The 9966-nt window shown below is 40.9% G+C and overlaps 1 protein-coding gene across 1 annotated transcript; it reads left to right on the top strand.

Annotated features, from left to right (window-relative positions):
* Window positions 1-230: 230 nt before the first annotated feature.
* hcls1 (hematopoietic cell-specific Lyn substrate 1) lies at window positions 231-9624 on the top strand. The gene is made up of 16 exons (XM_087830453.1): window positions 231-341; window positions 1107-1190; window positions 1288-1361; window positions 1980-2103; window positions 2246-2356; window positions 3466-3520; window positions 3608-3718; window positions 3805-3915; window positions 3991-4101; window positions 4186-4241; window positions 5567-5636; window positions 5768-5919; window positions 5998-6222; window positions 8589-8751; window positions 8835-8903; window positions 9157-9624. Exons 2-16 carry the CDS (start codon window positions 1107-1109, stop codon window positions 9291-9293), a joined length of 1653 nt encoding a protein of 550 aa, XP_087686579.1. The 5' UTR covers window positions 231-341; the 3' UTR covers window positions 9294-9624.
* The last annotated feature ends 342 nt before the right edge of the window (window positions 9625-9966 follow it).

Genomic DNA, 9966 nt, shown 5'->3' with positions numbered 1-9966 from the left:
AAGAGCGCATGTCTGGTAGACTTTCTTTGATTTCGGACAGTACTTGAATGCAGCACTTCACTATCTATATATTTTTTTAATCCCTACAATTAATTTAAACGCTTATATATGAAAAATAAAATAAAACGGCCACGCTGCTGTCAGGTATGAACTCTTAAATCCCCAGGGCAGACAGGGGCGACACTTGTGCAGGTATTTTCACCAAAGCGCGCTCACGTGTGCTAGATCCGCGTTCACTCCTCGCCCGTTAGAGTGCGGCGACTTGTGCGAAGACCCCGCAGGACCGCTTACTGTTGCACATTATTCATCTAAACACGGGCAAACTGCGCAACAACTGAAAGGTAAAGATCTTATATTTGTATTCAAAGTGAAGCCACGAACAAGCCAGCGTCTAACTTTCCTCTGTTAATATTTCCGTTAAATTAAGGAAGTAGATGTAAGCAGTCGCAGTTTAAAGTGCTGCACAGTGCAACGTCAGTAGCGACAAATGTGACTTAACAGCCTCATGTTTTCAGATGCGAAGCATTTGAATGACATAAAAGTGATTAAATAATACGGGAATAAACTATTTTCTGCTTTTAACTCAGTGTTTACCTGAACTGTGTGTCCAATATTAAAAATAACAAGCCCAGCATTACTGAGACTGTCATTACTAGCCTAGAATTGCCATTTAAGGCAATAAAAGTGGCATAAAAATATAATTAAAGATAAATTATAGCCAGCTACTGAAAAAGACTTCATTTTTTATTAGAATATCTGCTTCCCTCACGACATAAAATCTCTTATTTCCACCTTATTAAAGATGATTTTAACATATGCAGTGCATAATGTTCTTAAATAATATATTATAATGCAGCTTTTTCAGTGTTTTAGTTACATGTTTTATAAGATAAGTGTATGTTCTTTTTGGGGAAATGAACCATCATGTTCAGAATAACTTCCTTTTTGAGACTTGAGCAGAGTTTGGTCAGAGCTTGTGGTTGTGCGTTAGTTTATTTTTAGTGATCACCTAAACAGAGAATAATCATTTTAATGCACGAAGGGGTCGTTGATCTTTATTGCATCTGTCCTTTGTGGCTCACTGTGTTTTAATCTCCCACCCCCAGATGTGGAAGTCAGTGGTGGGCCACAATGTGAGCATGAAGGTGGCTGGAGAGGGGGATGACTGGGAGACGGACCCTGACTTTGAGGTACTGTGTACTTCCTGGAGTGAGCGTCACTGTAGGGAGGGTTGGGTAGACACCCCCGTGTCAATCATTTCTGATTTTGTGTTTATGTGTTTTTTAGAATGATGTGTCAGAGCAGGAGCAGAGGTGGGGGGCCAAAACCATCGAGGGCTCAGGACGTAAAGAACACATCAGGTGAAAAGACGTGCAGCCTGTTCCTGGAAATATTATTTTTATAGTGCACGTAGATGAGTTCAGGACATAGTGGGTGCTGTGCAGCAACAGGAAGAGGAAGTGAGAGCAGAGCGTAAGCTGTCGGGCCGCGAGTCTTTCCTAATATGGATAATGTATGACGATGGTGATGTTGACAACTCTTTGACAGTGATATTTAAACCTCTGCTGACCGGGTGGGACAGATTTTGTATCAATCGTGGCTTATTCAGGGTCAATAATTCACTCGTTAATGAATATTTGGTAACCTTCAAAGTTTCTGTGGATCCTCATCAAGCAGAAAACTTAATTAATCTTCTAAGAGAGTGTTGTGGTTAGTTACACAGACACATGACCCACCCTATTGGGAAAACCCGCCCATTAGCAGTATCCATGTACTCAGAGCTTCTGAGCATTTGTGACCCTGAATTTGTGACTCGTAAGAGATTTTAATATTGGAACGGATTAAGAGTAAGCAGCAGAGGAACAACTACTATACTAACAGTTTAAAATTACCATGATGAGTGTATCAGTGTTAGTGATTGAGTTCGCAATAGCATGAACTCCGTCTGTTTCACTATTCATGTGTTTTGGCCCCTGCAGTGTTGCAGAGCTCAGAAGCAAGGTCACTGAGGAGCATGAGAAGGTGAAGCAGAAGGAGAACATTCCCAAAGCATCGTACGGATATGGAGGGAAGTTTGGAGTGGAGAAAGATCGAATGGACAAGGTTAACACGTTTTTCTCATTGAAATCTGAATTATGGTGATATACTTCTATCATTTACTGCGACTCCTCTTTACCCTCAACTCTGTGCCCATTTCTTTAAACTGTGTCCTTTTTGTTTGAACGGATGTGTCTCTGCTGTCCAGGTGGCTCTGGGTAGCGACTATGTAGCAGAGGTGGAGAAGCACTCTTCCCAGAAAGATGCAGCGAAAGGGTTCGGAGGGAAATATGGTGTTCAGAAGGACCGCGTGGATAAGGTGAGAAGACAAGCAGACTCTTTCACAATAGGCAACAATAAGTAAAAGGGAGCACACTGCACCCACATTAACATCTTTTCTTTGATATTCTGTAACTCAGATGTGATTTAAATGACATGATGAGGTCTCCTTCTCTGTTGTGTTTCTGTCTGCTGCTCTATGCCATCAAACAACAGGATTCATTCAATTCTATTTTATTTACATAGCGCCAAATCACAACAACAGTTGCCCTAAAGGGCTTTAATTATAAGGTAAAGACCTTACAATAATACAAAGAAAACAAAGAAAATCACAACATTCATATGATCCACTGTGAGCAAGTGCTTTGGTGACAGTGGGAAGGAAGAACTCCCTTTTAATTGAACAAACCTCCAGTAGAGACTGGCTCATGGAGGGGCGGCCATCTGCTGTGACCGGTACAGTTAAAACTGGGATCTATTATACTTTCCATTGTTTCTATTATACCCACATATACTGGTGGATACTCCTTTTAAACATGGTCAAAGTTTTAAATCCGAAGCCTATGTACAAGTACTTCCTGTAAGCCAAATACAGCTGGTTTCAGACATTTTGGCTCTGTATGTACATCAGTAAGAGTGGATATGGTCATCTCAGACACACAGCTCTGGTTTCGAGCACAAAAGTCCAACCGACATGATGTTCAGATCGTCTGGCGTAGCCAATCAGAAGCTGACTTTAAGGAAAGGGATCAATGATAGCCTGTTTTTACGACAAATAGAGAAATGAGACTCATTTTTATGGGAAGAGAGCTCCAGCAGAGGCAGGTTCAATGAGTGGCAGCCATCTGTTGTTGGGGTGTGAGGGGAAGGAGAGAAGAGGACATGGACATGTGACATATAAATGCATCAGCAGTGGAAAAGAAGAGCTCAGTGCATCATGGGAAGTCCTACAGCATCCTCAGCCTTACAGCATCCGTGGGTGAGGCTTCAGTGTCACCTGATCCAGCTCTATTTATTAGCTTTGTCAAAAAGAAAAGTTTGAACCCTAATCTTAAAAGTAGAGAGAGTGTCTGTCTCGAAGCTTCTTCAGTAAGAAAAGTTCCACACATACGATGCTTAATATTTATTATGATTTCAATCTTTGTGCAGTCTGCCGTCGGCTTTGAATACAAAGGAGAAGTGCAGCAGCATGGATCTCAGAAAGGTACGTCCACTGTCCTGCATCTGTCATTCACTATTCTCCTATCAGAAGTTTGTCTAAATCTTAAATTCTTATAACTCACTGCTTTAGATTACTCAAAGGGATTTGGAGGAAAGTACGGTGTCGAGAAAGACAAAGTGGACAAGGCGGCTTTGGGGTACGACTACAAGAGTCAAACTGAGAAGCATCAGTCACAGAAAGGTGAGTTCAGGTTGTAGCAACTGTCTCTTTTTATATTATGTGCTTTGTATTAGCTTTTTTATGCATTTGAAATTTATGTTCACCAGACTACGCTAAGGGATTTGGAGGGAAATACGGGGTGGAGAAGGAGAAGGTAGACAAAGCTGCCATGGGGTATGACTATAAAGGAGAAACAGAGAAGCATCAGTCGCAGAAAGGTGAGTTAAAATTGCAGCTTTTGCAGGTTCGGCCACCGTTTTTTTCATGACACTTGATTGCTTTATTCTGTGCAGATTACTCAAAGGGATTTGGAGGAAAATTTGGTGTTGAGAAGGAGAAAGTCGACAAAGCTGCGTTGGGGTACGATTACAAAGCTGAGACGGAGAAACATCAGTCACAAAAAGGTTAGAGGAGAGAGCCACGGATGTGTTATTTACAGGAACAGACTTCCTGTATTCATCACACTGATGGAGTGCTTCTGTGTTCAGATTATTCAGCAGGTTTCGGTGGCCGGTATGGCGTACAGGCAGACCGCATGGATAAGGTCAGCATCAAGGATGAAATTCTGTATTATTGTCTTTGGATTCATTGTTTAATCTGGAATAAAATGGAAAGTAGCCATAACATCTGGGAAATAATTAATATTTTGGAAAAAGTGAGGCACACATGCTAAATGTTGGAATTAACATCGATTATTTCTGTTTTCATTTTCATAAAATGAACTTAAAAATGTTTTAATACCTACCTAAAACCTTAAAGCCCTTCTCCACCACTGTACATCTTATTCTTAGCCTGAATAGTCTGCTTGTTCTGTATAACCAGAATAAACATTCTTATTTATGAGACCATTATTGGTCTGTTCCCATCTTACTCACTGATTTGACTTACTGTCAAAAAGGTAAAGGATGTTATTGTATTCACACAGTGGTGGATCTAGAAAGTTTTACATGGGGGGCAAAGGAAGGGCAAGAGGTCTAGGGTGGCACATACCTCTTCAGTGAAGTATGTAAAAATACCTTATATGTAGTTGGGCCAGTTGCCCCCTTTGCCCCTCTGTAGATCTGCCCTTGTCTTTACAGCCCAGTCTGTTTCATATTTCTCACTTTAAATTTCATACTTATTTTGGAAGGAAATTTAAAAAAAAAAACCCCAAAAAAACAAAAAACGATGGTGACTGTTTGGGTCTTCTTCCAGACCTTTGCAAAGTGGTGACATATCTAAATAACTTGTACTTGTACTTGTACAACTAGACTGATGTCTTGTCACGTTCAAAGTCATTGTAGAACCTTTGGCACAACTTGTTAAAAGATTTAAGTGAGTGGGCCTGAACCTTACTACACCCCCATCTGGCCTGAGGTGACACTGACAGTTACCGATGCTTTATTGTATAATTCTTTTGTGTATGTTGTTGCTGTGTAACCACTGTTGATTCAGCTACAGCCTATCTTAGCCAAGGAACTTCTGCAAAAAAAGATTTTTAATCTTAAGCAAAAGCATTAAAAAAAACAAAAAAACATCAAACATCTTGCTTCTTGGGACTTTGATCACATTTTTAGCTCCATTTATTTTGTGGTTTAGCCCAAGTATCAGAGGTCCCCAGTAACAGATTGGCCCAGATGTGCCCACATAATCAGCTGAAATAAGGCTGTTTCAAAGCCTGTACATCATCCTGATCTGACAGGAACAGACAAGCAGCAGATTGTCAAACCTCCAGCTTTTAATTTTTAATTTCGATTTATTTCCTGCCAGTCAGTTAATCGCCTGCTTGAGTATTCTTGCAGCTGGAACCATCATTATTGAAACATGATGTCTGTAGTGACAATTCAAACTTCTGAAAAATAATTCTTTCTTTCTATTATTAACCTCTAGAGTGCAGCAGGTTTCACAGACATGGACTCCCCGACCTCTGCATATAAAAAGACACAGCCAGTAGAGGCTTGTAAGTTCATTTGTTTCTCCAACATAATCACTCAGACTCTGCCATCTGTCTGGCAAGCAATTAAATCCACAACTGTTCAATGATTTCCATTATGCACTGCATTCATATTCACTTTGGATTTTATTATGCAGCGAGTGCAGGTGCAGGGAAACTGAAAGCACGCTTTGAGAATATGGCCAAGGCTTCCGATGAGGAGAACAGGAAGAAAGCAGAAGAAGAGAGAGCGAGGAGGCAAGCCAGAGAGAGCCGAGAGCGAGAGGAGGCCAAACGCAGACAGCAGCAGGTATGCTGCGCTGCAAAAATGTAAAGAGCTACAAGGTGAGCTGTTTTTAGCTCACGTGATTGATGTTCTTTCTTTTAGGAGGAAGAAAGAAGAAGAGAGGAGGAATCTCAAGTACCACCAGTTCATCATGTTGATCCAGAGGACGATATGCCAACACCAGAAATCCACCGTCGCACTCCAGAGATTCAGAAAGAGCTGGAGCTGGAGCCAGAGCCGGAGCCAGAGCCGGAGCCAGAGCCGGAGCCAGAGCCAGAGCCAGAGCCGGAGCCGGAGCCGGAGCCGGAGCTGGAGCCAGAGCCGGTGGTGAGAAACACATATGAAAAATCAGATGTACCAAATAACAACTCGTGTTTAAAACATGGGACTCATATTCACCCATCTTTCCTCCAGCATGCACATATTTATATATATTTATATGTTTTTGTATATATAGGTATACATATACATATACATATATATACAAAAAACTTGAATTTTACTATGTTTATTTATCGGATAAAATAAGTTAAATGTCACCATTATTATAACAGCAGGGGTGTCCAAATTCAGAGGCTGCATCCACCTGAGGACCCGGGCTTTGTGGTCTAAGTGGCCGGGTCCTCCGAAAGCCGGGTAACCGGAAATGAGCGATGGTGAAATTGGACGGTCTAGCCTTAAGAATTATGTCACGAGCTCTCTCGGTGCAGTGAAACTCTGCCGTCTGCTCCTTGCTGTCTAAAATATAACCAGATGCTGGCGTAAATTCTCTACTGTCTCACACTTCTGTTTAATCACTTTTCTGTTTGACATTTATTTAGCTGTGTGAAAACCCCGGAGGAACCCTCCCGAGGGATTAATAAAGTTTTATTTAATCTAATCTAATCTAATAACTTTAATCTCAGCCAAACCCATTTACTCACGAACAATTAAAACACTGAAAAAGGCCAAACAATAACATGTTTAAGTTATCTAAGTGACCTATATATCATGTTTAACCTGACTAGCAAAAGGCCGCGGGGGTTTGAAAACAATGTGCCGGGAGTTTGTTGTTCTCGCCAGCTCAGATATTTGAAGTTTACACAGCTACATTCTCGCCTGAAAATATGTTAAAAGTTTATTTTGCGACCCAGAAAGATTAATAAGAGTAATATTAAAACTAAGTAGCTGCAGTAGTAGTAGCCATTGTTGGAAACTGGCATTGGCTGGGCCAATCTGGGATATGGTTTTTCAATTTTGTTGTCCGGGTGGAAAATCGGGAGAAATTCGGAAGAATGGTGGCTCCAGGAGATTTTCGGGAGGGGCACTGAAATTCGGGATTCTCCTGGAAAAATCAGGGGGGTTGGCATGTATGCCAATCCATGACTGATAGTGTTTGGTTGTGTGCATTGTGATTTATCCAGGTATGCAGGTATTTCAGATACTGTTCATCTGCTGTAGATAGTTGTTTAGATCTGCCACTTCTTTTCGTTTGCCCTCCACTTTTCCAGTTTCCTCAAATTTGTAAGGACACATACTATCACATACATATACTGCACACCATACTATCAAGATAATGTGTGTTTTATAGCTAACAGCTCTATGGGAATCACCTTATTGGTACAAAGACACTATTCAAGTCTGTCAGACTGTCTTATCTTTGGAATTTTTCATAAATTCATTAAAGAAATGGAGACAAATTATGTGTTTTTGTAACAAATGTGTTTTTAGGCAAAGCCACCATTTAAAACTGGTTCTTTGCTAAGTTGTCTTTTACGTGTAGACACCTAATTGGTGAGTTAGGAGCCTTTTTTATCCTTGGACAATTCACAGGTCAGTAGTAACATAATTCTGCAGAATGTTTTTGGTTTGTGGAAAAGCAGAAAGAAAATAGGTCCTATGTGAAAATGTTTACAGCAGACTTTGAGGCTATTAGGGTTTTTTTTAACAAAAAAGGCAAAACCATGTGGTGCAAAATGCTGTAAGAAGAGAGACATCTTCACAGCTGATATCTCCAACTCAGCAACTAACCTAATTCAGTCTCTGGAAAGGGTTCCTTTCTGATTATCCTCACCTGTGATGCTTAACTACAAATCATCTAACTCCACTTATGAGCCAAAGGTAGCAGAAGAGCATCATCACACCACGATGAAGGCCACAACACTGAAAAGTTAGCACGTTTGATAACATGCTCATGAAATTTTAAACAAGTGCTACTTATTTACCTTTGAGTACTCAACGTCTCTCAGTACTTTGTGACTTCACTCTTTTGCCTGTTGCACACAGTCCCAGTGCTTCTCACTGAGGACATGAATGTTTAAAGGACAGCGACATGCAGACATTTGCACCTGCAGGATGGAAATTGTCATTGAAGCTAAAATAAGTAAGTTGGCCCTATGTTAGATTTTATACAGATGCCAGACATTATGGAACAAAGACATGGCTTTTTAAAGGAGGCCAAATTAAAATATAAAGGAATAAATAAAATAACAGCCTAAATCAGCACCTGGAGACATTTAAAGATGGCTGATGAACAGAAAGAGTTGGTTCCAGAAGTAAATTTAAGATTACACCATATTTTTCCCAAATTATCCCTTTGTCCATCTCAAAATTCAGATGTTTAGCTCTGAATATAATGCTGGCACGCTACTGGGACTCATCTCAGCTCACCTCCAGGATTTGAAATCGGTGACTTCGAGCATTGCTGTTTTCAGGAGGAACCAGAATACGAGGAGCCCCCGGCCTTGCCACCACGCTCGGACGATTTTGAGGAAGCGGGCGGCCCTCCTCTGCCGGAAAGGTCAATAGATGTGGATGATGATGATGGAGAGTATGAAGACATCGGTCATCCCCCTCCTCCTCCTCCTCAGCGTAAAGGTCTGCCTCTAAGCAAAGCCGTGAGTTAATCAGGACCCCTTTCGTGGCTACTGATCATTAATCTCGCATATTTTATCTCCCAGCTGACGATAACGACTATGAAGACCTGACATGTGGCCAGAAAGCAATAGCGATTTATGACTATGTGGGAGGTAAGACTCTCCATTTTCTATGTTTCATGATAAATGTGACCTTGTGCACATATAAATGTCACACCTACACATTCACTACTCATTGTGGAATCTGATCTGTGCTATTTTGGTTTGCCTTGTTTACATACTGAAAGGGGATCGTGAGCACAGGTGTTCCTTTGGCCTTTGACGCTGTGACACAAGTGCTTTTGTTTGTATTTATTTTTCTTTTTAAATGTAAGCATAAATTCTTTGCTTTTCTTTTTTCACACAGAGGCCGATGACGAGATCTCCTTCAATCCAGACGACATGATCTACAACATAGAGATGATTGACGAGGGCTGGTGGAAGGGACAGTGTCACGGACGTACCGGTCTGTTCCCGGCCGCTTACGTTCAGCTGATCGAGTGAGCAACACGCTCCCAAAGTCTATTTTTGCACAAGCTTCACTTAAACAAACTTCAATATTGTTGAACAGGAGGAAGAATTTGTATTTCACAATCAAATCAGAGCAAATTTTTAAAATCAGTTGATTTGTATTGTATTATTTGATAATATTTCGCTTTGAATGTGCCAACTGAAAAAGCATCAGGCCAAACCTGATCAGAAGCAAACGTGTACACCTCTGCAAGGAACTGATGGTATATGACCTTATTCTTCATTTCTTTCACTGGATTTTTATTTTACCAATGTAATCACAGTTATGACCAGAAATGGCTCTGCTATTCTAATAAAAGCCTCCTGGCAACCTGTGCTTTGTCTTTCCTCTGATGCGGTTACAGTGACCTAAAAACACTTTTGTGGAGCACCAGCTGATCATTTTAGGCATCGCCATCTTAGTGTTTGGACACAGTGATGAGCGAGGTGATGATTAATCCTTAAACATGTAACGACTCTGCAGCAGGCGTGATTTCTTGCGCACTTAAACGTTGCATGTTCATCGGTATAACACCACGTTTATGTTAGTATTACAAAAAAGACAAGAATTATGAAGTGTGGGAATGAAAAGCCTTAATATGTATTTTACTGTGAAACAGTAGCTTCAAAGCTATGCAGGCCAAGTCATCTTCTCAATGCACAGCCA

Source organism: Neolamprologus brichardi, chromosome 17 (assembly GCF_056152115.1).
Source record: "Neolamprologus brichardi isolate AB-2024 chromosome 17, ASM5615211v1, whole genome shotgun sequence".
Lineage (NCBI taxonomy): Eukaryota > Metazoa > Chordata > Actinopteri > Cichliformes > Cichlidae > Neolamprologus > Neolamprologus brichardi.
This window is presented reverse-complemented; position numbering and strand designations above follow the sequence as displayed.

Bases quoted from the DNA above. Each gene is read 5' to 3' on its own strand.
- hcls1 (XM_087830453.1), top strand. From the start codon at position 1,107: ATGTGGAAGTCAGTGGTGGGCCACAATGTGAGCATGAAGGTGGCTGGA. The intron at 2,104-2,245 runs GTTAACACGTTT...TCTGCTGTCCAG, and splicing joins AGAAAGATCGAATGGACAAG to GTGGCTCTGGGTAGCGACTA. The intron at 3,521-3,607 runs GTACGTCCACTG...TCACTGCTTTAG, and splicing joins GCAGCATGGATCTCAGAAAG to ATTACTCAAAGGGATTTGGA.